This window comes from Gambusia affinis, linkage group LG01 (assembly GCF_019740435.1).
Source record: "Gambusia affinis linkage group LG01, SWU_Gaff_1.0, whole genome shotgun sequence".
Lineage (NCBI taxonomy): Eukaryota > Metazoa > Chordata > Actinopteri > Cyprinodontiformes > Poeciliidae > Gambusia > Gambusia affinis.
The window spans coordinates 38,576,166-38,602,451 of NC_057868.1; the positions used below are offsets into that span (position 1 = coordinate 38,576,166).

General features: G+C 35.0%; 5 protein-coding genes across 6 annotated transcripts; all 5 read right to left on the reverse strand.

Annotated features, from left to right (window-relative positions):
• Positions 1–1,251: 1,251 nt before the first annotated feature.
• LOC122835256 lies at positions 1,252–6,261 on the reverse strand. Its single transcript, XM_044124145.1, has 6 exons — positions 6,196–6,261; positions 4,723–5,055; positions 4,391–4,558; positions 4,086–4,187; positions 2,783–2,820; positions 1,252–1,857 (listed from the first exon to the last, which is right to left on the reverse strand). The coding sequence occupies exons 1-6, from the start codon at positions 6,233–6,235 to the stop codon at positions 1,681–1,683; spliced, it is 858 nt and encodes a 285-aa protein (XP_043980080.1). The 5' UTR covers positions 6,236–6,261; the 3' UTR covers positions 1,252–1,680.
• A 2,194-nt stretch (positions 6,262–8,455) lies between these two features.
• On the reverse strand, positions 8,456–10,930 carry LOC122835261 (natural cytotoxicity triggering receptor 2-like). The gene is made up of 5 exons (XM_044124159.1): positions 10,891–10,930; positions 10,004–10,336; positions 9,715–9,861; positions 9,003–9,104; positions 8,456–8,932 (listed from the first exon to the last, which is right to left on the reverse strand). The coding sequence occupies exons 1-5, from the start codon at positions 10,928–10,930 to the stop codon at positions 8,880–8,882; spliced, it is 675 nt and encodes a 224-aa protein (XP_043980094.1). The 3' UTR covers positions 8,456–8,879.
• Positions 10,931–11,967: 1,037 nt separating this feature from the next.
• Positions 11,968–14,546, reverse strand: LOC122835269. Of its 2 annotated transcripts, none has more exons than XM_044124183.1 (5): positions 14,502–14,546; positions 13,493–13,822; positions 13,213–13,335; positions 12,494–12,595; positions 11,968–12,423 (listed from the first exon to the last, which is right to left on the reverse strand). In XM_044124183.1, exons 1-5 carry the CDS (start codon positions 14,539–14,541, stop codon positions 12,371–12,373), a joined length of 648 nt encoding a protein of 215 aa, XP_043980118.1. In that variant the 5' UTR covers positions 14,542–14,546; the 3' UTR covers positions 11,968–12,370. The 2 variants fall into 2 exon arrangements, with proteins under 2 accessions (XP_043980118.1, XP_043980106.1); XM_044124171.1 differs by having other exon boundaries at positions 13,493–13,825; positions 14,502–14,545.
• Positions 14,547–16,554: 2,008 nt separating this feature from the next.
• LOC122835295 lies at positions 16,555–18,816 on the reverse strand. Its single transcript, XM_044124235.1, has 5 exons — positions 18,777–18,816; positions 17,890–18,222; positions 17,601–17,747; positions 16,895–16,996; positions 16,555–16,824 (listed from the first exon to the last, which is right to left on the reverse strand). Exons 1-5 carry the CDS (start codon positions 18,814–18,816, stop codon positions 16,772–16,774), a joined length of 675 nt encoding a protein of 224 aa, XP_043980170.1. The 3' UTR covers positions 16,555–16,771.
• Positions 18,817–19,655: 839 nt separating this feature from the next.
• On the reverse strand, positions 19,656–26,286 carry LOC122835283. Its single transcript, XM_044124208.1, has 5 exons — positions 23,158–26,286; positions 21,032–21,361; positions 20,752–20,874; positions 20,380–20,481; positions 19,656–20,309 (listed from the first exon to the last, which is right to left on the reverse strand). Exons 1-5 carry the CDS (start codon positions 23,201–23,203, stop codon positions 20,194–20,196), a joined length of 717 nt encoding a protein of 238 aa, XP_043980143.1. The 5' UTR covers positions 23,204–26,286; the 3' UTR covers positions 19,656–20,193.

Sequence of the window (26,286 nt, forward strand, 5' to 3'; positions counted from 1 at the left end):
CTCCTCTTATTTTACTGCTAAGGAATAAGACTGGACTTCTTAAAACTCAAAATGTTTCATTTCACAAATTCTGCTTTAAATAGAAACTGAAGTTGAAATTGAAACATGAGAAGTAAAAAAGCTGAAGCACAAACACAGAAAACATCACAACGAGTTTCAAACAAACAACTTTGTATAAATGAGAGATAAACACTTAAAACCTGGTAACCATGGAAACATCACATCACTGATTACAGATGAAAACACAACTTGTTTTATTATGAACCTTGATGAGTAACTTAAACTAGTTTACTCTGCAGAAAAATTTTGTTTATCAGCAAAATTACAGGACATTTTGAATCCTGCAATGTGGAGAATGTCTAGAAAACATAAATATGTAATTATTTAAATTACTGAGTCTTTATGGCTATTATTTGACATATATACTTATAAAGAGATGGGCTAAATATATTTACCTAAACTATAAAAAGGGAGCTGTGATTACTTTTAAAAATATTTACTAAAGGGGCGGGCTCCGGTGGCGTAGAGGTTAGCGCGCTCCGGTGGCGTAGAGGTTAGCGCGCTCCGGTGGCGTAGAGGTTAGCGCGCTCCGGTGGCGTAGAGGTTAGCGCGCTCCGGTGGCGTAGAGGTTAGCGCGCTCCGGTGGCGTAGAGGTTAGCGCGCTCCGGTGGCGTAGAGGTTAGCGCGCTCCGGTGGCGTAGAGGTTAGCGCTCGGTGGCGAGGTTAGCGGCCCGGTGGCGAGAGGTTAGCGCTCCGGTGGCGTGAGGTTAGCGCGCGCCCGTGGCGTGAGGTTAGCGCTCGTGGCGAGGTTAGCGCGCTCCGGTGGCGTAGAGGTTAGCGCGCTCCGGTGGCGTAGAGGTTAGCGCGCTCCGGTGGCGTAGAGGTTAGCTCGCCCCACGTTTGGAGGCCCTTAGTCCTCGATGCGGCCGTCGCGGGTTCGATTCCTGGACCCGATGACATTTGCTGCATGTCTTCCTTCCCTCTTTCCTGTCAGGCTATACTATGAAAAAAGGGACACTAGAGCCCACAAAAATATATATATATATATATATTTAATAAAACCTGAGATAAGACCTCAGAAACCTAAAGATTAAATAATTTTCTCATCAATTTTACACCAATATGTCTGCCTTTTCAGTTTATATCAAAATAGTTTAACAATAAAATTGAAGTAAAACAATTCACATCAGTTTGTTCACATTTAAATTTACTAATCAACAACATGAACATTAAGACATTTGGTTCATCTGGAGTAACAAAAAGTAAAGTCTGCTCACGTCCAAGTTGAATTTAAATTAAATATAACCACAAAAAATAAGAAAAAATAAAACCAAAAAAAGAAATTTCTTTAATAATATTCATTCTTTGCAACACAATACCCTCTGTTTTGTTTTGTTTTCTTTGTTAGTTCCGTAATTTTATTTTCCTTTCATAAATGTAATGTGTCACATCATATATTTTCTACTTTAATATTAAGTAAAAGTTTAAAAAAGAAGAAATCTATATCATTTCCATCTCTTTTGTTACTTTTAGAGATTTATGTTGTCAAGACCTGGAAGCAGAAAATTACTGGAAGTGAATTTCAGTTTCTGGACTATTTCTGTAGTGATGTGTCTCGTTTATAAATCGGGATTATTATTTTAAGAGAAATTAAAACGGTAAAGCAGAACCAGAGCAGAGCTACTGCTGTAAACTAATGTTGGAGTAAAGAGCAGAATCATCGCTGCGGTTCGCAGAGTTCATCTGAATCTCTGAGTAGGTGACGTTTTCTGCATGACCACAGGGGGCGCTGTTGGCTGGAGTAGAGGCATCTTTCAGGAAATGAACCTCAGAGTACTCTACTGCATCATCTTTAGTCTGGAAGGAAACAAGGAGAAACATTTCAGTTTGCAACTTCATATATTATCATTTTCCTTCATGCAGAAAAAAATATTTTAGTCAAATGAATAATTTGAAGTAGAGGCTGCACAGTGGCACAGTTGGTAGAGCTGTTGCCTTGCAGCAAGAAGGTCCTGGGTTCGATTCCCGGCACGGGGTCTTTCTGCATGGAGTTTGATTGTTCTCCCTGTGCATGGTGGGTTCTCTCCGGGTTCTCCGGCTTCCTCCCACAGTCCAAAAACATGAATGTCAGGTTAATTGGTCTCTCTAAAGTCTGTGTGTGTGAATGGTTGTGTGTCTTGTATGTCTTTGTGTTGCCCTGCGACAGACTGGCGACCTGTCCAGGGTGACCCCGCCTCTCGCCCGGAACGTAGCTGGAGAGGAACCAGCAACCCTCCCAACCCCATTAGGAACAAGGGTGAACAGAAAATGGATGGATGAATAATTAGGAACACAATATCAGTTATTAATTTAAATTAGCCTGAGTCAAGTTTACTATGTTATAATTCAAATCTTCTGAAGCAGATTATGGGGCAGAGAGTGGTCTTGAAATACTATCAATATTTTACACTTGTTATTTTGTGACACTATATATATATATATATATATATATATATATATATATATATATATGTGACATCATATATATATATATATATATATATATATATATATATATATATATATATATATATATATATATATATATATATATATATATATATATATATATATATATATATATATATATATATATATATATATATATATATATATATATATATATAATTTTTGTTTTCACAAGTTGATTTTCTCAAATTTTCTTCTCAGACTTTAGACAATAGTTTCCTGTTAGGCTGTTGAAATATTTCCACCTTTATTCCTTTATACTTTCATTAGTTACCTGGAAGTTTTTGCTGTTTTCTGTTTCTTCTGAAGAACCTGAAAAACATGCAGTTCAGTAAATATGACAATAAATTTTCTAATGTAAAACATTTTTAGCATCTCATGTAACGTACAGTAGAAAATGTATTTAGTTACTTTATTGGTTTGTAACATTGTAGTTATTATATTCCAAAATTAATTGAATTAATAACTTGTTTATTCAAGTTAGTCTTTGAATATAAATACAAAAAGAAGTAAATACCCCCTATAAAACAAAAACAAAAAAAGCCTATAGAGATAAAATCAACCCAAACTTCAGACTAGCCCACCAGGAATTGCCCCAGTTTTCCTGATTAGCCAATCTGAGCTTTGCTCCTCCAGAATATTTCATATTTCACAATAAAAATAGAGCAGCAGCTGAAGGATGTCTTGTGAAATGATGTCCAAACGTTCAGCAGACGGATGTTTCCTCACTGACTGTCTGCATCAGGGTCACTAATGAAGCAGCAACATTCAGTGTTGAAAGGGAAGCATTGAGTTTATTTCATATTTCACATTTTCACAACATTATAGATACTCTGTGATTATACCAACATTCACATTCAGATGGTAAAATATGTGAACTTCTGAAATAATGAAATAAAGAAAATTTTTCTTAAAGTGGAGAATAATTTTCAGCCTCTTCTTGAATTATTCTTAAAAAAATAAATTTTCAGGTAAAAATGTTCTTTTTAACCATAGATATTAATAAATGTGTTACAGCAATGTATTATATTTATTAATATGATTTTGTTACTAAATTAAAATCTTGATAAAATTTACTTTAAATATGGATAGTTTCTAACCAGTAGAGCCCAAAATTATTCATACGCCTGGCAGATTCATTTTAAAGTAATCTTTAAATTTGACCAACATGTTTCTTGAGACTGAAAGTAATTTTAACGTTTTGGAAAAATCTGAAGGAAGCTAAAGATTAGGGTGATGGAAAGGAGCCGTTCCGTCCTCAAAGACTTGAAGATCATCAACAAAGAAAAATACTGAAATATCAGCGGAAACTTGAAACAGCTGTTGAGAAATTATGAGAAATAATTGATTGCTGTAACATCAGCAAAGATATGAATGCATGAATTCTTTTTAAAGTCCATTTTCATGTTAAAACTTCAAAAGAAATAAAGAAATTTGGTTGTTTTGATAAAGATTCCCCTGATAGCTGTTAATTTATTGGGCTGGTGAGTAAATAACTTTAAATTTAACCTTGTGATGTGTATTAATTATTTATAGGTTAGTTTTCAGTAATATTTTACCTTCATCCTGTAACTCACCTTTCTGTTGACTGAAGTTTTTCCTCTTGAAGAAAATCAGCAGAGCTGCTGCTAAAAAGACGATCAGGACGACCAGAACCAGAACCGCATTGAGCAGCGGATCTGCAGGGATGATTAGAGTTTATCTCAGTTTATTCAGAGTCAAAGAACCTCCAACATAAATGTTTTAATAGTTTGATTATTTGTAAACTTGTAATCTTGCTGAATTGTGGGGATTTTCATGTTACTGCTCTGAGCTTCACTGATGAACAAAGTTGGACTTCAACAAAACCAGATGATGTAATAAACATGAAGAGATGAAGAACCTGAAGCTGCAGCTGGTTTTTCAGAGAGTTTGATGGTTTCAGATGAAGGAGAGAAACTCTGACTCTGAGTTGCTGCTGTTGTTGTTTTTATTGTTGTTTTTGTGGAGGTTTCTGGGATAAACGTTGATTCTATAAAAGATCTCGGAGTCCATTTTGGTTTTGAAGAATCTGAAGATGTGAGAATTAAACAGAACCGGAAGTGAGGTAAAATTTTTAAGTTTTCTAAATTTTACGATTGATGTGAATCTTCATGAGCTGCAGTTTGAAAATGTTGGCCTTTTAAAGTTGATCTGATGACAACTTGAACTAAAATTTCAATTCAGAAAACTCACCTTCAGTCACAACAAGATCAAAATGATCATATAGAGTTCCATCGTAGGTTTCATCTGAGCGGCACCGGTACCGTCCAGAGTCTGATGGTTTCAGATCCGTGATCCACACATACAGAAAATCAGATGAAAAAATATTTCTTCTTTCATATCTGATGCTGAATCTGCCGTTGTTATCTCTGTCTTTAGTTGTTTCAATGAGAATATTTTCTCCTTCACAAGTTTCCTTACAGAGGAACCTTTTGGTTCCTGAGTAACGAAATTCACATCTAACTGTGATGTTTCCTCCTTCCTTTTCTGTGAAGGTTCCTGCAGTTTCTCCATCCTGCAGAGCTGCTGAGAAGAAAAACAGTCATCAGTTACTGTCTTTGTGAAATATATCGTTTGAATACAGAATAAATGTTAATTTAACCTTTTTTTCTGTCATAAATTCTCTAAATATTTTCTGGTTTCTTTATAACGGCTGAAAAAATCTCCAGAGAGGAAATTTGTAAAATCTCAGAGAAGCTTTGGATCAAAACTGAAACATTTTTCTCTGTTTTGTGTCTCTAAGGAGAGTTTGATTACTTCTGCTCTCAGTTTCCTCTTCAGGTGTTTTTAAAATTACGAAACAAACGGCTGTTTCCTGTAGTTCTTGGACTAGATGAGTTATAGAAAACCAACAAGTGACCAAACTGACAGACCATGAACTCCATGGGAAGTAAGTTTTGTTTATCCAATTATAAATCTGAACAACTTTTTTTGGGCATTTTTTGTGTGAATAAAATCAGAGTTTACATCCTCAGTTTTAGTATCAGCATACTTAACCACAAAATGAACAGAAGGTAAAAGATGAAACTGGAAAAAAACTCAAGAAATGTTCAAAAACATTCTGCAGAGGCATTGAGAAAACATCCAGAAATCACTGTAAAACTCCTGAGAAATGTTTTAGTGCATAAATTTAACCAAACATGAGGGAATAAATTAACATTAATTCTGATGAATTTTCTAAATATTTATGTATCTTAACACTAAGAGATAATATGATTTATATTTTAATCACATTTTTAAAACAGTCTTTTTCTTGTTTTCTTTTTTTACTCGAGGTTTTGTAGCAAATCGCAACAGATTGTGAGCTCAAGATAAAACTTTACATTTTGGTTATTTATATCTGCATTACAAAAACTTGTAGGTGGTTAGTTTTCTGCTTTTGTGCGAAAATAATCCCCTTTATTTTTGATACATTCATGCATCATTCATTTGTCAAATCACAAAAAAATGAGTGATTTGACAAAGTGAAAATAATTAAATGAACTCTAGAATAAAAACATTTCTATTTAAACTGATCAACATGTTTTAAAACAGAAACCAACAAAGAAAACTAGAGAAACTGAATCGGCTTTAAACCTTTCAACAAAGAAGAAAAACCTGTGAAGAACTGAAAGGAAGAAGGACTGAGAACAGAAAAACTGGTAAAATTAAAAATAATGTACTCACTGAGGAAGAGGAGGCAGATCAGAGTGAGACAGACCTTCATCCTGAGCTGCTGATGGTTTCTAACTCTGTTTCTCTTCCTGCTTCTCTGATAAACCAGAAACTCCTGCAGGATGCAGTTCCTCCTCTGAACACCAGAGGGCATTACTACTTTTACTGCAGAGTTAAAGTTTCTATAGATTATTGCTGATCAGATGAAACAGTTTGCTTTTCATGTAGAACTAAACTAACTGTTTTAAGTACATAAAATAACTTTATATGTAATAAACATTAGATTAGATTAAAATTGTAATATTTTAGATCATCACAACATTAATTAGTTAACTGCGCCTCTTGTCAAGAAAACCAGAGATCATCCCACTTCCCCATGCTGGAGGTTTTAGTTTAACAGTAACAATAAATAAAGGAAGGCACCAGTTCTTCTTCTTTGTCTCCATCTTTGTCTTTGGGGTCTGAACCCAGCTGATGACAGAAGTGCGATTTGAAGCCACATGTTGCGGGGCCGACGGGTTGGTCCCCATGTGCAGGACAGTCTTGGGCTCTGTGGCCGCGGCTCTTCTTCAGCTGCACAGTTCTTTGTCCATATCGGTCTTGGCTTGAAGCTGCCTGGAGGATCCAACTAAAGGTTTTTCTTTTGCACCACCTTTTATAGGATTATTGGGTAAAAAAGTAGAATTGAAGCAAAGTTTACAGGAGACAAAAACAACACACACAACCAGATTGATTTCATGATGTTTAAGTTTACTGTTGGGCCAAAATGTCACTTGTGTGATTAATTTTAGAGGTAACTTCCATGAGGTCGGCTCGTCTACGTCTCAACGGACCAGAAAGATTGTGAGACGAGATGAAGGGAGCTTCAGAACCGAGACCTGCTGCTCTCAGTCAGTACTCTTCCTGCCAGCACCAAGTCCTGTGTGACCTCACCGTCCATGCAGAGACGAAAGATCATCAGGCCTACAGAGATCCCTGCCTTCATCGATCAACATCCTCCTACTGCTGCAACACCTTCTTCATCATCAGGCCAGTTCTGGGGTTCGAAACGCCAAACTCTGTCCGTCTCTCTTAAAGGTTTCCTTTTTAGTTCTCAGTGTCAGCGTTAGGGAAAGATAGACTAGATGATTGATTTTACTTATTTGATTATTTCTGCTACTGAATTAAGCTGTACTGACACCTGCAAAAAGGCCTTACTAATAAAATATTTAGCATAAAGAAAATCTAAAAGATGTTGTGGACATTCAGTTATTGAGTCGCCTCAAAGTTCTTTGATTGTAAAATATCTCTGATGTTTGATTCTGGAGAGGAAGAGCTGCAAAATGTTTTATAGGTGGCTGGAAGCCCAAATGTAAAACAACATTCTTGGGACTCACTGAGTCACTAAAACCAACCTGGTTCAGTAACAAGAGCAAGTTGTAATAAAGAGAAAGAGCGACTGTTAACAGGTGAGCTCTGTGAAACTAGCTGACTGCAAGCTGCTCAGTCTGGCTGATTCATAGGGGGAAGAAGGATGGGACACCTGAATGGAGGCCGTCAGGAACCAGGTGAATCTTTTCTGGTGACCAGCTTTAAACAGAGTTTACTTCAGTTCTGGACAGGATGAATCCCAGCAGACTGAGGAAACTCATTACAGCCGTTAGACGGAGAGCTGGTAGCACATCTCCCCTCTCAGAGGAGGAAGTAGAGAGAGAGAGAGAGAGAGAGAGAGAGAGAGAGAGAGAGAGAGAGAAACGACACTCTAAACATCCAAACTGAAGGTTCAAAGGAAAACTGAAGATCTTTTTTATCACTTTATCACTATAAATGAAGGTTTTATAACATGGTTGTTTGCAATATTTAGGTAAAGATTTTAGAAATTCTAATCTATATTTGTGTTATAAGTAATAAATATCAATTGTAATTTTTATAGTTTTTATTCTTTCATAAAAATCTAATTGATTCCAATCTGGATTATATTCTTTTGTCTGATTTAAAGTGCAATTTGTCTCTAAAATCTGTCAAAGTCTAATTCCACCATGTGAAGTTGTGCTGAAATAAATAATACCAAAAAGGCAATATAAAGGTTTTTATTAATATAGAAATAAAATAGAACATTTTCCAAACATTGTGATGTAAAACTGGGAGTATAAGAATGAAAACATATTTTATTAAATAGGAAATGTAAAAAAAAAAACATTTTCTCTAAAAGATCAGTATATAAGCAATACACTGAAAAATACCTCACAAAATAAATTGATTTAAACACTTTAAATAAATGACAACTTTTTCAACCACAGTCAGAAAAACATTCCTGTTGAATAATAATAAAAACTTTTATTTGTTTCATTGCTAAACTTGTTCAAAAGCAAATTTAAAACAGAGAAAAAGAAACAAGCAGAGAAACGTCGTCATAAAGAACCAATATATATCACATGGGCACAATAAATCAAACCAAAGAGGCAAAAATATAAACATGAAAACATTTGCATATTTAAAACATGTTAAAAATAAACATTAAAACGGTCACAGCACATTAATCAGATCATCTTTCAAACAACTTATGTAACACTGAATAGAGAAACTATTTTCAATAATAAAACTTATTTCAACATTTAGCTTCTCTATGAAACTGTGTAATATGTTTGATTTCTGATTGTTTAATTGTGAAAACTTCAATGTTCTTCATCTGAACTTTGAGCTGTGATTCTTTCAGTTCAGGAATAAATTGTAAATATTTCATCTGCGTTCTCAGTTTCCACAGCAGAATCTGAAAAACATTCAGATCAGAGAAATGAAACTTCTGATTTACAGACACAACTTATTCTGTGTTTCCTCACCTTTACTTTTCATGGTTCTCCTCTTCCAGCAGAAAATCACCAGAGGTGTTGCTAACAAGACGATCTTGACGACATTAGAGAGAATCAGATAAAGCTGCTGACCTGCAGGAGAGTTAGAGAGAGAACAGCTCGGTTTGATCAGGACAAGGTGAAAAATGTGACTCTTCTGATATAAACAGCTGATGATCTTCATCTTTGTTACTGTTTGTAATCACAACGTTTAGATGTCGGCATCCCTGCTCATTAATCTGACTCTGAGATGAGAGAAGATAAATGTTCATTCATGTATTTATCTTAATTAATCTGTGTTTGTATAAAATAAGAAATATTTAAAGTTTGCAGCAAAACATCAAACCTGCAGCAGTGCAGAGGCTGGTACAATGAATTTCACAGGAATTTAAAAAATGTTTAATTCTTTAGCTAAAATCATTGAAAATGGTCACAATACATAACTGATTATTAAATTGATTTTACTTTATCGTATACAAGACAAAAATGGGAAAATGCTCCATAAAACCTGAACGCATCGTGATGTGAGAATCAACTGGTTTCCTGGTCCAAACCCAATAACAACACATGAATCAGAAGTAGTTTTAGTTCAGTTTCTGTAATTTCTGTAGTTTCTGTAGTTTCTTTGAGATTCACTGATAAATTTGGACTTCATCAAACCCAAATCGTCTCAAGATGTAATAAACATGAAGAGATGAAGAACCTGAAGCTGCAGCTGGTTTCTCAGAGAGTTTGATGGTTTCAGATGGAGAGAAACTCTGAGTTGATGTCGTTTTTGTTGTTGTTGAAGCTGTAGGGAGAAAAATTGATCCTAGAAAAGTTCTTGGAGTCCATTTTGGTTTTGAAGAATCTGAGGATGTGAGAATGAAACAGAATCAAAACCACTGAGGTTAAATTTAGATTATGGATTTGTGTTTTCATGAGTTGCAGTTTGACAATGAGGCTTTGTAAATCAGATATCCTGAAATCTGAGTTTAATCCAGAAAACTCACCTTCAGTCACAACAAGATCAAAATGATCGTATAAAGTTCCAGCAAAGGTTTCATCTGAGCGACACCGGTACCGTCCAGAGTCTGATGGTTTCAGGTCAGTGATGCTCACATGTAGAAAATCAGATTTAGTAGCACTTCTTCTTTGATATCTGATGCTGAATCTTCCTCTCTCATCTCTCTCTTTAGTTGTTTCAATGAGAATATTTTCTCCTTCACATGTTTTCTTACAGAGGAACCTTTTGGTTCCTGAGTAATCAAATTCACATCTAACTTTAATGTTTCCTCCTTCCTTTCCTCTGAAGGTTCTCACAGTTTCTCCATCCTGCAGAGCTGCTGAGGAGAAAAACAGTCAGTAGTTTCTGTAGAATATAAAATAGATCACATGTAGTCATACATTAACCTTGGAGTGTTGTATAACTTTAAATTTAAACCGGTGTCTCAAACTCGATTCTCTGTTTTGTGTCTCTAAGGAAAGACTCAGTGTTGATGCACTTTGAGTTACTTCTGCTCTAATGTTCCTATTCAAATATTTCAAAATGATGAAACTTCTTCCTCTGTTTTTCGGAACAAATGAGTTGCAGAAAACCTACAGTTGTCCAAAGCAACGGTCTAAACTCTGTGTGGTGTGAGTTTTATTTTTTATTTACACATACATTTCTCTGTTTCTATTTTTGAGTGACAATATTCAGAGTATAAATTCTGTGCTTCAAATATTCAGCTATTTAACCACAAATCAACAGAAAGTAACATAAAATTGTAGGAAAAGTCAAAGACGTCAAAGTTAAATCTGTTCAGCATCTTGAAATAGTCTTTGATAAACTGAGAGGAACTGAAAGAACGAAGGACTGAAAGCAGAGAAACTGATATAAATAAAATAATGTACTCACTGAGGAAGAGGAGGCAGATCAGAGTGAGACAGACCTTCATCCTGAGCTGCTGATGGTTTCTAACTCTGTTTCTCTTCCTGCTTCTCTGATAAACCAGGAACTTCTGCAGGATGCAGTTCCTCCTCTGAACACCAGAGGGCACTACTACTTTTACTGCAGAGTTAAAGTTTCTGTAGGAGATTATTGCTGATTATACCAAACAATTTTAATCAACAGTTTCTGATTATTTAGATAATTTTAAATAATGTTTTATAACATGGTTATTATATTTAGTTATATTTATTAGAAATGTTAAATCTATATTTGTGTTCTAAGTTATAAAAATTATCCTTTTTATGTTTGTAGGTTTCATTGTTTCATCCAAATCTAAATTATTCCAACTTGGATTTGATACTTTTGTTTTATTTAAGGTCCTAAAACTGAATTTCTTAAAATACAAAATATTTGTTTATTTATAGGAGTTTATTTAAAAAAAAAAAAATCTTTACAACAGGGTTAATTAGATTGTCTTTCAAACATCTTCGTTCAATGGAGAAACATTTTTTTAGCCAAGTGGCAAAACTCCTTCATAATGTGTAGAAAACATTCCTGTATGTTTGACATTCAGTCATTTTCTAGTGAAAATATGAGACTAAATGGGGTTTTTTGAGATCAATTCAGGAATAAACAGAAATTATTTCATCTGCAGATGAATTGTTAAATCTGTCCTTTGGGATTTCCTCTCTCTGGGTTGATCTACAGGAAGAAATGTTCTGGAAAGGACACTAGAAATAGGAAGACTATTTATGCTCTGAATTAATGAATGGAAAAGGGTCTGATTATAAAAGTTCTTCATCATTCAGTCACCGAATAAGTGTATGTATGTATATTTGATAGTAAGGTATTGTATTCACACTTAGAAACATAAAAGTCTTTATTGTTATTATGTTTTAATGGTGAAAGTTTGTCTGAAATAAAAAAAAAAATATACAATATTATATAAACAATACACTGAAAAATACCTCACTAAAATAAATTTATTTAAACACTTTAAATAAATGACAACTTTTTCAACCAGTCAGAAAAACATTCCTGTTGAATAATAATAAAAACATTTATTTGTTTCATTGCTAAACTTGTTCAAAAGCAAATTTAAAACAGAGAAAAAGAAACAAGCAGAGAAACGTCGTCATAAAGAACCAATATATATCACATGGGCACAATAAATCAAACCAAAGAGGCAAACATATAAACATGAAAACATTAGCATATTTAAAACATGTTAAAAATAAACATTAAAACGGTCACAGCACAGTAATCAGATCATCTTTCAAACAACTTATGTAACACTGAATAGAGGAACTATTTTCAGTAATAAAACTTATTTCAACATTTAGCTTCTCTATGAAACTGTGTAATATGTTTGATTTCTGATTGTTTAATTGTGAAAACTTGAGACTAAATGTTCTTCATCTGAACTTTGAGCTGTGATTGTTTCAGTTCAGGAATAAATTGTAAATATTTCACCTGCGTTCTCAGTTTCCACAGCAGAATCTGAAAAACATTCAGATCAGAGAAATGAAACTTCTGATTTACAGACACAACTTATTCTGTGTTTCCTCACCTTTACTTTTCATGGTTCTCCTCTTCCAGCAGAAAATCACCAGAGGTGTTGCTAACAAGACGATCTTGACGACATTAGACAGAATCAGATAAAGCTGCTGACCTGCAGGAGAGTTAGAGAGAGAACAGCTCGGTTTGATCAGGACAAGGTGAAAAATGTGACTCTTCTGATATAAACAGCTGATGATCTTCATCTTTGTTACTGTTTGTAATCACAACGTTTAGATGTCGGCATCCCTGCTCATTAATCTGACTCTGAGATGAGAGAAGATAAATGTTCATTCATGTATTTATCTTAATTAATCTGTGTTTGTATAAAATAAGAAATATTTAAAGTTTGCAGCAAAACATCAAACCTGCAGCAGTGCAGAGGCTGGTAAAATGAATTTCACAGGAATTAAAAAAATGTTTAATTCTTTAGCTAAAATCATTGAAAATGGTCACAATACATAACTGATTATTAAATTGATTTTACTTTACCGTATACAAGACAAAAATGAGAAAATGCTCGATAAAACCTGAACGCATCGTGATGTGAGAGTCGACTAGTTTCCTGGTCCAAACCCAATAACAACACATGAATCAGAAGTAGTTTTAGTTACATCAGTTTCTGTAATTTCTGTAGTTTCTTTAGTATCTTTGAGATTCACTGATAAATTTGGACTTCATCAAACCCAAATCGTCTCATCAAGATGTAATAAACATGAAGAGATGAAGAACCTGAAGCTGCAGCTGGTTTCTCAGAGAGTTTGATGGTTTCAGATGGAGAGAAACTCTGAGTTGATGTAGGGAGAAAAGTTGATCCTAGAAAAGTTCTTGGAGTCGATTTTGGTTTTGAAGAATCTGAGGATGTGAGAATGAAACAGAATCAAAACCACTGAGGTTAAATTTAGATTCTTCCTGGTTTTTTATTGATTTGTGTTTTCATGAGTCGCAGTTTGACAATGATGGCTTTATAAATGAAATATCCTAAAATCTGAGTTTAACTCAGAAAACTCACCTTCAGTCACAACAAGATCAAACTGATCGTATAAAGTTCCAGCAAAGGTTCCATCTGAGCGACACCAGTACCGTCCAGAGTCTGATGGTTTCAGGTCAGTGATGTTCACATGTAGAAAATCAGATCTTGAAGTTGCTCTTTTTTCATATCTGATGCTGAATCTTCCTCTCTCATCTCTCTCTTCAGTTGTTTCAATGAGAATATTTTCTCCTTCACAAGTTTCCTTACAGAGGAACCTTTTCTCTCCAAAATAACCAAATTCACATCTAACTGTGATGCTTCCTCCTTCCTTTCCTCTGAAGGTTCCCACAGTTTCTCCATCCTGCAGAGCTGCTGAGGAGAAAAACAGTCAGTAGTTTCTGTAAATTCAGCTGCTTGAAGAAAAACTATTTGTATGAATTTAACTGAACTGGTTGTATATTATAATACAGTGGAAATATAGTCACAAATTAACTTGTATGTCTTAGAATAACTTTAAATTTAATTCTCTAAATAACTGGATTAATAATGTTTTGGGTTTTATTATAAATAATCTTCATTGAAAAAGGCTGTAAATTACAGTTTTGGTGAAAGAAATAAACATTTTTATCAGTTTTCTTTAATTAAGAAGTGTCTCAGTGTTGCTGCTCTCTGAGTTACTTCTGCTCTGATGTTCCTCTTTATTTGTATTAAAAATGTTGAAACAAGCAGTTCTTTCCTCTTTTCTTTAGACTAGAAGACTTTTATAAAACCAACAGTTTTCTGAAACAACAAAGTCTGAACTCTATGGGAGGAGAGTTTTATTTTTTTATTTTGATATAAATTACTACATTCCTGTATACGTGTAAAGTTTAGATTCTGAGTTTTACAATATCAGTATTTTACCAACTGGTCAACAGAAGAAACAGGAAGAAAAGTCAGAGATCTGTTTAAAACGGTTCAAGTTAAAAATTAGTTTATTCCTCACAGATAAACTGAGAATGAAGGAAAGAGAGAAGAAAAACTGATATGAATAAAATAATGTACTCACTGAGGAAGAGGAGGCAGATCAGAGTGAGACAGACCTTCATCCTGAGCTGCTGATGGTTTCTAACTCTGTTTCTCTTCCTGCTTCTCTGATAAACCAGAAACTTCTGCATGATGCAGTTCATCCTCTGAACACCAGGGGGCACTACTACTTTTACTGCAGAGTAAAAGTTTCTATAGATTATTGCTGATCAGATGAAACAGTTTGCTTTTCATGTAGAACTAAACTAACTGTTTTAAGTAAATAAAATAACTTTATATGTAATAAACATTAGATTAGATTAAAATTGTAATATTTTAGATCATCACAACATTAATTAGTTAACTGCACCTCTTGTCAAGAAAACCAGAGATCATCCCACTTCCCCATGCTGGAGGTTTTAGTTTAACAGTAACAATAAATAAAGTTACCTCTAAAATTAATCACACAAGTGACATTTTGGCCCAACAGTAAACTTAAACATCATGAAATCAATCTGGTTGTGTGTGTTGTTTTTGTCTCCTGTAAACTTTGTTTTAATTCTACTTTTTTACCCAATAATCCTATAAAAGGTGGTGCAAAAGAAAAACCTTTGGTTGGATCCTCCAGGCAGCTTCAAGCCAAGACCGATATGGACAAAGAACTGTGCAGCTGAAGAAGAGCCGCGGCCACAGAGCCCAAGACTGTCCTGCACATGGGGACCAACCCGTCGGCTACTTATTTGATTATTTCTGCTACTGAATTAAGCTGTACTGACCCCTGCAAAAAGGCCTTACTACTAAAATATTTAGCATAAAGAAAATCTAAAGGATGTTGTGGACATTCAGTTAATGAGTCGCCTAAAAGTTCTTTGATGGTTGTAAAATTTCTCTGATGTTTGATTCTGGAGAGGAAGAGCTGCAAAATGTTTTATAGGTGGCTGGAAGCCCAAATGTAAAACAACATTCTTGGGACTCACTGAGTCACTAAAACCAACCTGGTTCAGTAACAAGAGCAAGTTGTAATAAAGAGAAAGAGTGACTGTTAACAGGTGAGCTCTGTGAAACTAGCTGACTGCAAGCTGCTCAGTCTGGCTGATTCATAGGGGGAAGAAGGATGGGACACCTGGATGGAGGCCGTCAGGAACCAGGTGAATCTTTTCTGGTGACCAGATTTAAACAGAGTTTACTTCAGTTCTGGACAGGATGAATCCCAGCAGACTGAGGAAACTCATTACAACCGTTAGACGGAGAGCTGGTAGCACATCTCCCCTCTCAGAGGAGGAAGTAGAGAGAGAGAGAGAGAGAGAGAGAGAGAGAGAGAGAAAGAAAGAGAGAGGGAGAGAGAGAGAGAGAGAGAGAGAGAGAGAGGGAGAGAGAAAGAAGGAGAGAGGGAGAGAGAGAAAGAGAGAGAGAGAGAGAGAGAGGGAGAGGGAGAGAGAAAGAAAGAGAGAGGGAGAGAGAGAAAGAGAGAGGGAGAGAAAGAAAAAGGGAGAGAGAGAAAGAGCGAGAGAGAGAGAGAGAAACGACACTCTAAACATCCAAACTGAAGGTTCAAAGGAAAACTGAAGATCTTTTTTATCACTTTATCACTATAAATGAAGGTTTTATAAAATGGTTGTTTGCAATATTTAGGTAAATATTTTAGAAATGCAAATCTATATTTGTGTTATAAGTAATAAATATCATAATTGTTATTTTTATAGTTTTTATTCTTTCATAAAAATCTAAATGATTCCAATTTGGATTATATTCTTTTGTCTGATTTAAAGTGCAATTTGTCTCTAAAATCTGTCAAAGTCTAATTCCACCATGTGAAGTTGTGCTGAAATAAATAATACCAAAAAGGCAATATAAATGTTTTTATTAATATAGAGATAAAATAGAAAATTTTCCAAACATTGTGATGTAAAACTGGGAGAATAAGAATGAAAACATATTTTATTAAATAGGAAATGTAAAAAAAATGAAAAAAAATTTCTCTAAAAGATCAGTATATAGGCAATACACTGAAAAATACCTCACTAAAATAAATTTATTTAAACACTTTAAATAAATGACAACTTTTTCAACCAGTCAGAAAAACATTCCTGTTGAATAATAATAAAAACATTTATTTGTTTCATTGCTAAACTTGTTCAAAAGCAAATTTAAAACAGAGAAAAAGAAACAAGCAGAGAAACGTCGTCATAAAGAACCAATATATTTCAACATTTAGCTTCTCTATGAAACTGTGTAATATGTTTGATTTCTGATTGTTTAATTGTGAAAACTTAAATGTTCTTCATCTGAACTTTGAGCTGTGATTGTTTCAGTTCAGGAATAAATTGTAAATATTTCACCTGCGTTCTCAGTTTCCACAGCAGAATCTGAAAAACATTCAGATCAGAGAAATGAAACTTCTGATTTACAGACACAACTTATTCTGTGTTTCCTCACCTTTACTTTTCATGGTTCTCCTCTTCCAGCAGAAAATCACCAGAGGTGTTGCTAACAAGACGATCTTGACGACATTAGACAGAATCAGATAAAGCTGCTGACCTGCAGGAGAGTTAGAGAGAGAACAGCTCGGTTTGATCAGGACAAGGTGAAAAATGTGACTCTTCTGATATAAACAGCTGATGATCTTCATCTTTGTTACTGTTTGTAATCACAACGTTTAGATGTCGGCATCCCTGCTCATTAATCTGACTCTGAGATGAGAGAAGATAAATGTTCATTCATGTATTTATCTTAATTAATCTGTGTTTGTATAAAATAAGAAATATTTAAAGTTTGCAGCAAAACATCAAACCTGCAGCAGTGCAGAGGCTGGTAAAATGAATTTCACAGGAATTTAAAAAATGTTTAATTCTTTAGCTAAAATCATTGAAAATGGTCACAATACATAACTGATTATTAAATTGATTTTACTTTACCGTATACAAGACAAAAATGAGAAAATGCTCGATAAAACCTGAATGTGAGAGTCGACTAGTTTCCTGGTCCAAACCCAATAACAACACATGAATCAGAAGTAGTTTTAGTTACATTAGTTTCTGTAGTTTCTGTAGTTTCTTTAGTATCTTTGAGATTCACTGATAAATTTGGACTTCATCAAACCCAAATCGTCTCAAGATGTAATAAACATGAAGAGATGAAGAACCTGAAGCTGCAGCTGGTTTCTCAGAGAGTTTGATGGTTTCAGATGGAGAGAAACTCTGAGTTGATGTCGTTTTTGTTGTTGTTGAAGCTGTAGGGAGAAAAATTGATCCTAGAAAAGTTCTTGGAGTCGATTTTGGTTTTGAAGAATCTGAGGATGTGAGAATGAAACAGAATCAAAACCACTGAGGTTAAATTTATATTATGGATTTGTGTTTTCATGAGTTGCAGTTTGACAATGAGGCTTTATAAATAAGATATCCTGAAATCTGAGTTTAATCCAGAAAACTCACCTTCAGTCACAACAAGATCAAAATGATCGTATAAAGTTCCAGCAAAGGTTTCATCTGAGCGACACCGGTACCGTCCAGAGTCTGATGGTTTCAGGTCAGTGATGCTCACATGTAGAAAATCAGATTTAGTAACACCTCTTCTTTCATATCTGGTGCTGAATCTTCCTCTCTCATCTCTGTCTTTAGTTGTTTCAATGAGAATATTTTTTCCTTCACATGTTTTCTTACAGAGGAACCTTTTGGTTCCTGAGTAATCAAATTCACATCTAACTGTGATGCTTCCTCCTTCCTTTCCTCTGAAGGTTCTCACAGTTTCTCCGTCCTGCAGAGTTGCTGAGGAGAAAAACAGTCAGTAGTTTCTGTAGAATATAAAATAGATCACATGTAGTCATACATTAACCTTGGAGTGTTGTATAACTTTAAATTTAAACCGGTGTCTCAAACTCGATTCTCTGTTTTGTGTCTCTAAGGAAAGACTCAGTGTTGATGCACTTTGAGTTACTTCTGCTCTAATGTTCCTATTCAAATATTTCAAAATGATGAAACTTCTTCCTCTGTTTTTCGGAACAGATGAGTTGCAGAAAACCTACAGTTGTCCAAAGCAACGGTCTAAACTCTGTGTGGTGTGAGTTTTATTTTTTATTTACACATACATTTCTCTGTTTCTATTTTTGAGTGACAATATTCAGAGTATAAATTCTGTGCTTCAAATATTCAGCTATTTAACCACAAATCAACAGAAAGTAACATAAAATTGTAGGAAAAGTCAAAGACGTCAAAGTTAAATCTGTTCAGCATCTTGAAATAGTCTTTGATAAACTGAGAGGAACTGAAAGAACGAAGGACTGAAAGCAGAGAAACTGATATAAATAAAATAATGTACTCACTGAGGAAGAGGAGGCAGATCAGAGTGAGACAGACCTTCATCCTGAGCTGCTGATGGTTTCTAACTCTGTTTTTCTTCCTGCTTCACTGATAAACCAGGAACTTCTGCAGGATGCAGTTCCTCCTCTGAACACCAGAGGGCACTACTACTTTTACTGCAGAGTTAAAGTTTCTGTAGGAGATTATTGCTGATTATACCAAACAATTTTAATTAACAGTTTCTGATTATTTAGATAATTTTAAATAATGTTTTATAACATGGTTATTATATTTAGTTATATTTATTAGAAATGTTAAATCTACATTTGTGTTCTAAGTTATAAAAATTATCCTTTTTATGTTTGTAGGTTTCATTGTTTCATCCAAATCTAAATTATTCCAACTTGGATTTGATACTTTTGTTTTATTTAAGGTCCTAAAACTGAATTTCTTAAAATACAAAATATTTGTTTATTTATAGGAGTTTATTTAAAAAATCTTTACAACAGGGTAATTAGATTGTCTTTCAAACATCTTCGTTCAATGGAGAAACATTTTTTTAGCCAAGTGGCAAAACTCCTTCATAATGTGTAGAAAACATTCCTGTATGTTTGACATTCAGTCATTTTCTAGTGAAAATATGAGACTAAATGGGGTTTTTTGAGATCAATTCAGGAATAAACAGAAATTATTTCATCTGCAGATGAATTGTTCGTCTGTCCTTTGGGATTTCCTCTCTCTGGGTTGATCTACAGGAAGAAATGTTCTGGAAAGGACACTAGAAATAGGAAGACTATTTATGCTGTGAATTAATGAATGGAAAAGGGTCTGATTATAAAAGTTCTTCATCATTCAGTCACCGAATAAGTGTATGTATGTATATTTGATAGTAAGGTATTGTATTCACACTTAGAAACATAAAAGTCTTTATTGTTATTATGTTTTAATGGTGAAAGTTTGTCTGAAATAAAAAAAAATATTATACAATATTATATAAACAATACACTGAAAAATACCTCACAAAATAAATTTATTTAAACACTTTAAATAAATGACAACTTTTTCAACCACAGTCAGAAAAACATTCCTGTTGAATAATAATAAAAACATTTATTTGTTTCATTGCTAAACTTGTTCAAAAGCAAATTTAAAACAGAGAAAAAGAAACAAGCAGAGAAACGTCGTCATAAAGAACCAATATATATCACATGGGCACAATAAATCAAACCAAAGAGGCAAAAATATAAACGGAGAACATGAAAACATTTGCATATTTAAAACATGTTAAAAATAAACATTAAAACGGTCACAGCACATTAATCAGATCATCTTTCAAACAACTTATGTAACACTGAATAGAGAAACTATTTTCAGTAATAAAACTTATTTCAACATTTAGCTTCTCTATGAAACTGTGTAATATGTTTGATTTCTGATTGTTTAATTGTGAAAACTTGAGACTAAATGTTCTTCATCTGAACTTTGAGCTGTGATTGTTTCAGTTAAGGAATAAATTGTAAATATTTCACCTGCGTTCTCAGTTTCCACAGCAGAATCTGAAAAACATTCAGATCAGAGAAATGAAACTTCTGATTTACAGACACAACTTATTCTGTGTTTCCTCACCTTTACTTTTCATGGTTCTCCTCTTCCAGCAGAAAATCACCAGAGGTGTTGCTAACAAGACGATCTTGACGACATTAGACAGAATCAGATAAAGCTGCTGACCTGCAGGAGAGTTAGAGAGAGAACAGCTCGGTTTGATCAGGACAAGGTGCAGAGGCTGGTACAATGAATTTCACAGGAATTTGAACGCATCGTGATGTGAGAGTCAACTGGTTTCCTGGTCCAAACCCAATAACAACACATGAATCAGAAGTAGTTTTAGTTACATTAGTTTCTGTAGTTTCTTTAGTATTTTTAAGATTCACTGATAAAGTTGGACTTCATCAAACCCAAATCGTCTCAAGATGTAATAAACATGAAGAGATGAAGAACCTGAAGCTGCAGCTGGTTTCTCAGAGAGTTTGATGGTTTCAGATGGAGAGAAACTCTGAGTTGATGTAGGGAGAAAAGTTGATCCTGGAAAAGTTCTTGGAGTCCATTTTGGTTTTGAAGAATCTGAGGATGTGAGAATGAAACAGAATCAAAACCACTGAGGTTAAATTTAGATTCTTCCTGGTTTTTTATTGATTTGTGTTTTCATGAGTCGCAGTTTGACAATGATGGCTTTGTAAATCAGATATCCTGAAATCTGAGTTTAACTCAGAAAACTCACCTTCAGTCACAACAAGATCAAAATGATCGTATAAAGTTCCAGCAAAGGTTCCATCTGAGCGACACCAGTACCGTCCAGAGTCTGATGGTTTCAGGTCAGTGATGTTCACATGTAGAAGATCAGATCTTGAAGTTGCTCTTTTTTCATATCTGATGCTGAATCTTCCTCTCCCATCTCTCTCTTTAGTTGTTTCAATGAGAATATTTTTTCCTTCACAAGTTTTCTTACAGAGGAACCTTTTGGTTCCTGAGTAACGAAATTCACATCTAACGTTGATGTTTCCTCCTTCCTCTTCTCTGAAGGTTCCCACAGTTTCTCCATCCTTCAGAGCTGGTGAGGAGAAAAACAGTCAGTAGTTTCTGTAAATTCAGCTGCTTGAAGAAAAATTATTTGTTCAAATTTAACTGAACTGGTTGTATATTATAATACAGTGGAAATATAGTCACAAATTAACTTGTGTGTCTTAGAATAACTTTAAATTTAATGCATGTTTTCTGTAACCAGAATACTTCAGTAGTGCCTTCAATAATATAAATTTATGCTTTAAAATTGATTGTCAAATCAAAATATTGATACTTTTGATACCTCTGGTATTTCAGGTAGTGGAAACCATAAATAAAAACACAGTAATCTGTAAATGTGGCTCTTCTGCTTCATCAATTACTGGATGAAAATAATTTCACGATTAAAATGTTGAAATGCAGGTGTTTTTTGTATCTTATGTTTCTTAACCATTATAGATTACAAATAAAATGTAAGTAATGAAATGAAATGCAGGTATTGACAAACTTGTTATTGTAGTATTCAGTTATTTAAATATTTTACTTGTCTTTCAATTTTAGTCTGTTTGAGATTTATTAAACTGCAATACTTTGAGATTCGCTAAACGTATCTGGATTCACATTAATCAGAATTGGTTCGATATCGCTGACCCTCGCACCAGCTATCGACCATCACTATTTAAATATGGAGCGTTAAAGGAAGAAGGAAGTGAGGACGAGGGAACAAGTTTCTGACAGGGTTTGGTTCATTTGATAAAACAGAATATTAGGGCAGCACTAGAAAAATTTAAACTGAGAATAAAGTCAGAAAATGATGATAAACTCGCACAAGAATAAAGTCTTAGTATTATGAGAATAAAGTAGTAATAATGAGAATAGCAAAGTTATAAAATTACAAGAATAAAATCAAAATGAGAATTAGAATAATTTGAATATTACGAGATTTTAGTTGAGTTTAGTTTGATTATTATTATTACTTAGGATGTTGAGTTTTGATATTTAATAAATAGCATCAGCCAAAATAAGTGGCCATTTGAAGAAACTGATGTCGCCCTGTCTGATTATTTCACTGTTATCTTTGAAACCACAATAACCATCGACTCATTAAGGAAAACAGCTACTGTCATAAAATGTTCTGTTACTGACAACCCAACAGAAACTTTTTATCAATCATATTTCCCCACTTCGCCTTCATGGCGCAACCTGCAGATGAGCTGGTAGATAATAACTTCCATCCTAAGATCTCAGAGATCATTGATTTAATTTCTCCCAGTAAAGTGAAGGTTGTGTCTGGTAGGAACAAAATGTGTGGAAACAGTTAAATCTGCAAGACAACTCTGTGATGGAGCCTGTGGAGCCAAGAGGAAGACGAGGGAATTCACCTGTTTACTGCGCTGATTCAGCGCTGCTGCAGAGTTTCTGCAGCTTCTCCTTATCAATCAATCAATCCGATTATTTTATAGCACATTTCAGCAACAAGGCAGTTCAAAGTGCTTTACATCATAAAAACACAAAAACCAACAACTCTTGATTTTATTGGCTCCTTAGCAGCAAGTAGACAATATAAACATCACTAACTGTGTAGCAGCAGCTCTATGATCTGAGACTAGAAACAGTTTCCAGTTTTATCCATCCATCCATTTTCTGAACACCCTTCCTCCCTAACGGGGTCGGGAGGGTCGCTGGTGTCCTGGGTGAGAGGCGGGGTCACCCTGGACAGGTCGCCAGTCTGTCGCAGGGCGTTTCCAGTTTTATGTTTGTAAAACTTAACATGTTTATCAGTCGATCATTTTTAATTTGAACTCTGGTGAATATTAGTGTTTTTGTGTGAAAGTGGAGGCCTACCTGAGCTGCAGAGACACAGAAGCAGCATCAGAGCTGTTTGGTCCATGTTTCCTCTGGATGTGGAGTGAAGCTTCGTCTCTTGATGTGATCAGGATGAGGCTCCAGACTCTGAAGACTTCCTACTTTAACCTTTTTTATCTGCCACTTCCTGAACGTCACAGTTCAGCTCTTTGGCTGCTTTCAGAGACAACGCCTCCTTCCTATGATCCGATAATGAAGATGGGTTCATACTGGGCCTACTGGGACTCACAGGTTTCACCAGTGTCTGTTGTTCCTGTGTTTAGTTCAGTCTTTGTTCTGCATGTGGCCGGAGTGGATCCAGGTGTGTGATCCACTGAAGGGGAACCTGATGTTGTTGGCAGCAGAAGCTCAGCTTCCCTCCAGGAAGGGGTCACAGCTAAACAGAGATGAGCCCAGGTGTAGCTGCTATGAAGAGAAGAAACAGAGAGAGAAAATAAACTTAATGTCAGCAAAAACTGCAGACATTCATGGATGGAGAGCAGTGGGAGAAAGAAGCAGAGGAAGGAGAAGTGGTCAGTTTGTCCTCCAGGAGGATTGATGGAACATCTTCAGATTACAAATATGAAACATTTAAACAGATTTTTTTTCCTAAAACATTTTTCTGTCATTTCATTTTAATTTAAGTTTTTAATCATCAGAGCAGAAAGGCTTCATGGAGGCAGAGAGAGAAATCTAAACATTAATCTGGATGTTCAGCCTCTGTGTGTTGGCGTGAGAAAGCTGAGTGATGCTAATCTGGATTGAAACTTCAGCAACATTATCAGCTTGTTGCTAGTCAAGATAACTCTCCTACAGTCAAATTCAACTTTTGACCCCCAGGTTGCAGCCACCATCTTTTGGAGACTCATGGTGGGAAATCCTCCTGATGCTGATTCACAGCAGCATTTTTGAGCCCAGTTTTCAAACAATCCATCAGTTTTTCTCCTATTTAAATGATTTGTGTTATTTTTGTGCTAGCTGGTCCCACCGAGCGATCCCCGTCTGTTCAGGCTCTGTGTGCTGCAGCTCAGGCCTCGACTGTCCACCAGGCGGCTGGACTGAGGAGCAGAAAACACAGAATAATCATCACAACATTCAGAACAACGCAAACACACACTGCTGATGGAAACTGAGTTCTGTTAAGTACCAATGAGCAGTCAGTATCTTACTTGTAGAGGACAGCGGCCATATTGATCTCAGTTTGGATAATCAGGGAGAAATGCTCACATGAGAGTCTAAGGAAACGCTTAACAGACAGAGTTTGGAAATAGCTTTAGGATCTCAATACAACGATGTACAAAAATTGTTAAAACAAGAAAACTCATTATGACCAGATGAGAAACTTGTTAAATGGGAAAACATGTTACATGTGAAAAATATCATTAAAACAAGAAGTTACTTAATACCGAGATGAAATGCTCGTTAAAATATTAAAAAACAAGAAGTTATTTAATAACAAGATGAAATGCTTGCTAAAATATGAAAAAAACTCACTAAAGTGAGAAAAACTGTACTAACGAGATGAGAAAGTATTTAAATGAGAAAAGTCAGGAGATACAAAACTTGTTAAAATGAGAAAACGTATTATATGAGACAAATAAAACCTTTAAAGGACAAAAATCGTTCTAACAATCAGATGAAAAACTCATTAAATTAGAGCTTCCACTACCTTCCACTAAATACAATGTCAGTGTAGCACTTTAGCGTTAGCGGAGTTATGAGCTCTTTGCATGTCGGCTTTTGCATTCGGGGAAAAGCGGCTCCGTCGTTTACGGTTTATTGAAAATGACATTTTACACTCGGTGCTTGCAGGGCCTGGCCAAGGTAACAATGAATGATGCACATCGATCCGAAGCCCCAACAAGTAAGCTGGAGAAAAGTTTTTAAGATGTACGCCTCGTTATACATTCACAGATACAAAGGTGAGTTTTACTTTGACTAACATTAACTTTAGCTTATGCTAAAGGCAATAGTCTCTGACATTTTTCTTGTAAAAATGTGCTATTTATGTATCTAAAAAAATGTTATCCATTCTAACGAACAATATTTTTACCTTATTTTGTAATTATTTCCAAGTACATATAGTTCAGCCTCTGTGTGCTGGCGTGAGAAAGCTGAGTGATGCTAATCTGGATTGAAGTTCAGCAACATTATCAGCTTTGTTGCGACATAATGAGGTTTTTCTGGGCACATCTAAACTTTAGATCTTCAGCTGGAAAAAGTTGTTTATTTCAAAGTGCTGAGATAATTTAGGCCCATTTAACTCAAAACATATTTTATTTAGAATATTAAACACTACCAGCCCCTTTATGTTGCTGCAGCAAAACAATGAATGAAGAGACATGAAAATCCAAAACATTAGCTGGACCTCTGAGGTTCTGACCCAAAATCAGAGCCCGGTTGGGTCAAAGTTACCTGTTTGATAGTCGGGTCGGGCTTCTGTGGTGCATTTTTAATAAGTCACCAGGTTTTTTTGGGATAGAAACTATAACTAATTGCTCCCTTGGACTAAATTCATTTCTACCTTCACAGTTTTTCTTAACACATATTTTTTCACATGTTTATCATCTTGTGATAGTATCACAGTTTCCGTCTGGTTTGGCTGACTCAATGTACTGAAAGATGAAATATCCATCACTAAGCAAAAAGTCACAGACTCTTCAAAATCTCCAACTAAATGAAACTATAGCTTCTGAGTTAAATTTAAATTCTTTTATGTCATAATTAGCAGTTGTGGCCATAATTCTACTAATCTGTTTTTAGTTGAGGAAATTTTTAGCTTGGCACTAAAGCTAACTTTGAAAACCTTTAGCAGACTTGATCCCCCTAAATAAAATTTTCCACATTAACTCTAAAGCATTAACTTACTTTGTTATTATGTAAACCTTCAGTTGAATGAAATGTAACATCTGTGTTGGTTATAGTCTGTTAAGAATAAGTAGTTACATGTTTATATTCATGCTTTTATTTTGAACCTACCCTTGGTCTGCCTCCTTATCGTGGTGGAGGGGTTTGAGTGCCCCAGTGATCCTGGGAGCTCTGCTGTCTGGGGCTTTATGCCCCTGGTAAGGTCACCCAAGGCAGACAGGTCCTAGGTGAGGGACCAGACAAAGTGCAGCCCAACGACCC

Bases quoted from the DNA above. Each gene is read 5' to 3' on its own strand.
- LOC122835283 (XM_044124208.1), bottom strand. From the start codon at position 23,203: ATGGACCAAACAGCTCTGATGCTGCTTCTGTGTCTCTGCAGCTCAG. The intron at 21,362-23,157 runs GTAGGCCTCCAC...TCTCCTCACCAG, and splicing joins TCTGTGTCTCTGCAGCTCAG to CTCTGAAGGATGGAGAAACT. The intron at 20,482-20,751 runs GTTCTTCATCTC...ACTCTCCTGCAG, and splicing joins GAAACCAGCTGCAGCTTCAG to GTCAGCAGCTTTATCTGATT.
- LOC122835256 (XM_044124145.1), bottom strand. From the start codon at position 6,235: ATGAAGGTCTGTCTCACTCTGATCTGCCTCCTCTTCCTCA. The intron at 5,056-6,195 runs GTGAGTACATTA...TTTTCTTCTCAG, and splicing joins GATCTGCCTCCTCTTCCTCA to CAGCTCTGCAGGATGGAGAA. The intron at 4,188-4,390 runs GTTCTTCATCTC...TCATCCCTGCAG, and splicing joins AAAACCAGCTGCAGCTTCAG to ATCCGCTGCTCAATGCGGTT.
- LOC122835261 (XM_044124159.1), bottom strand. From the start codon at position 10,930: ATGAAGGTCTGTCTCACTCTGATCTGCCTCCTCTTCCTCA. The intron at 9,862-10,003 runs GTGAGTTTTCTG...TCACATCCTCAG, and splicing joins TGATCTTGTTGTGACTGAAG to ATTCTTCAAAACCAAAATGG. The intron at 9,105-9,714 runs GTTCTTCATCTC...ACTCTCCTGCAG, and splicing joins GAAACCAGCTGCAGCTTCAG to GTCAGCAGCTTTATCTGATT.
- LOC122835295 (XM_044124235.1), bottom strand. From the start codon at position 18,816: ATGAAGGTCTGTCTCACTCTGATCTGCCTCCTCTTCCTCA. The intron at 18,223-18,776 runs GTGAGTACATTA...TTTTCTCCTCAG, and splicing joins GATCTGCCTCCTCTTCCTCA to CAACTCTGCAGGACGGAGAA. The intron at 16,997-17,600 runs GTTCTTCATCTC...ACTCTCCTGCAG, and splicing joins GAAACCAGCTGCAGCTTCAG to GTCAGCAGCTTTATCTGATT.
- LOC122835269 (XM_044124171.1), bottom strand. From the start codon at position 14,541: ATGAAGGTCTGTCTCACTCTGATCTGCCTCCTCTTCCTCA. The intron at 13,826-14,501 runs GTGAGTACATTA...TTTTCTCCTCAG, and splicing joins GATCTGCCTCCTCTTCCTCA to CAGCTCTGCAGGATGGAGAA. The intron at 12,596-13,212 runs GTTCTTCATCTC...ACTCTCCTGCAG, and splicing joins GAAACCAGCTGCAGCTTCAG to GTCAGCAGCTTTATCTGATT.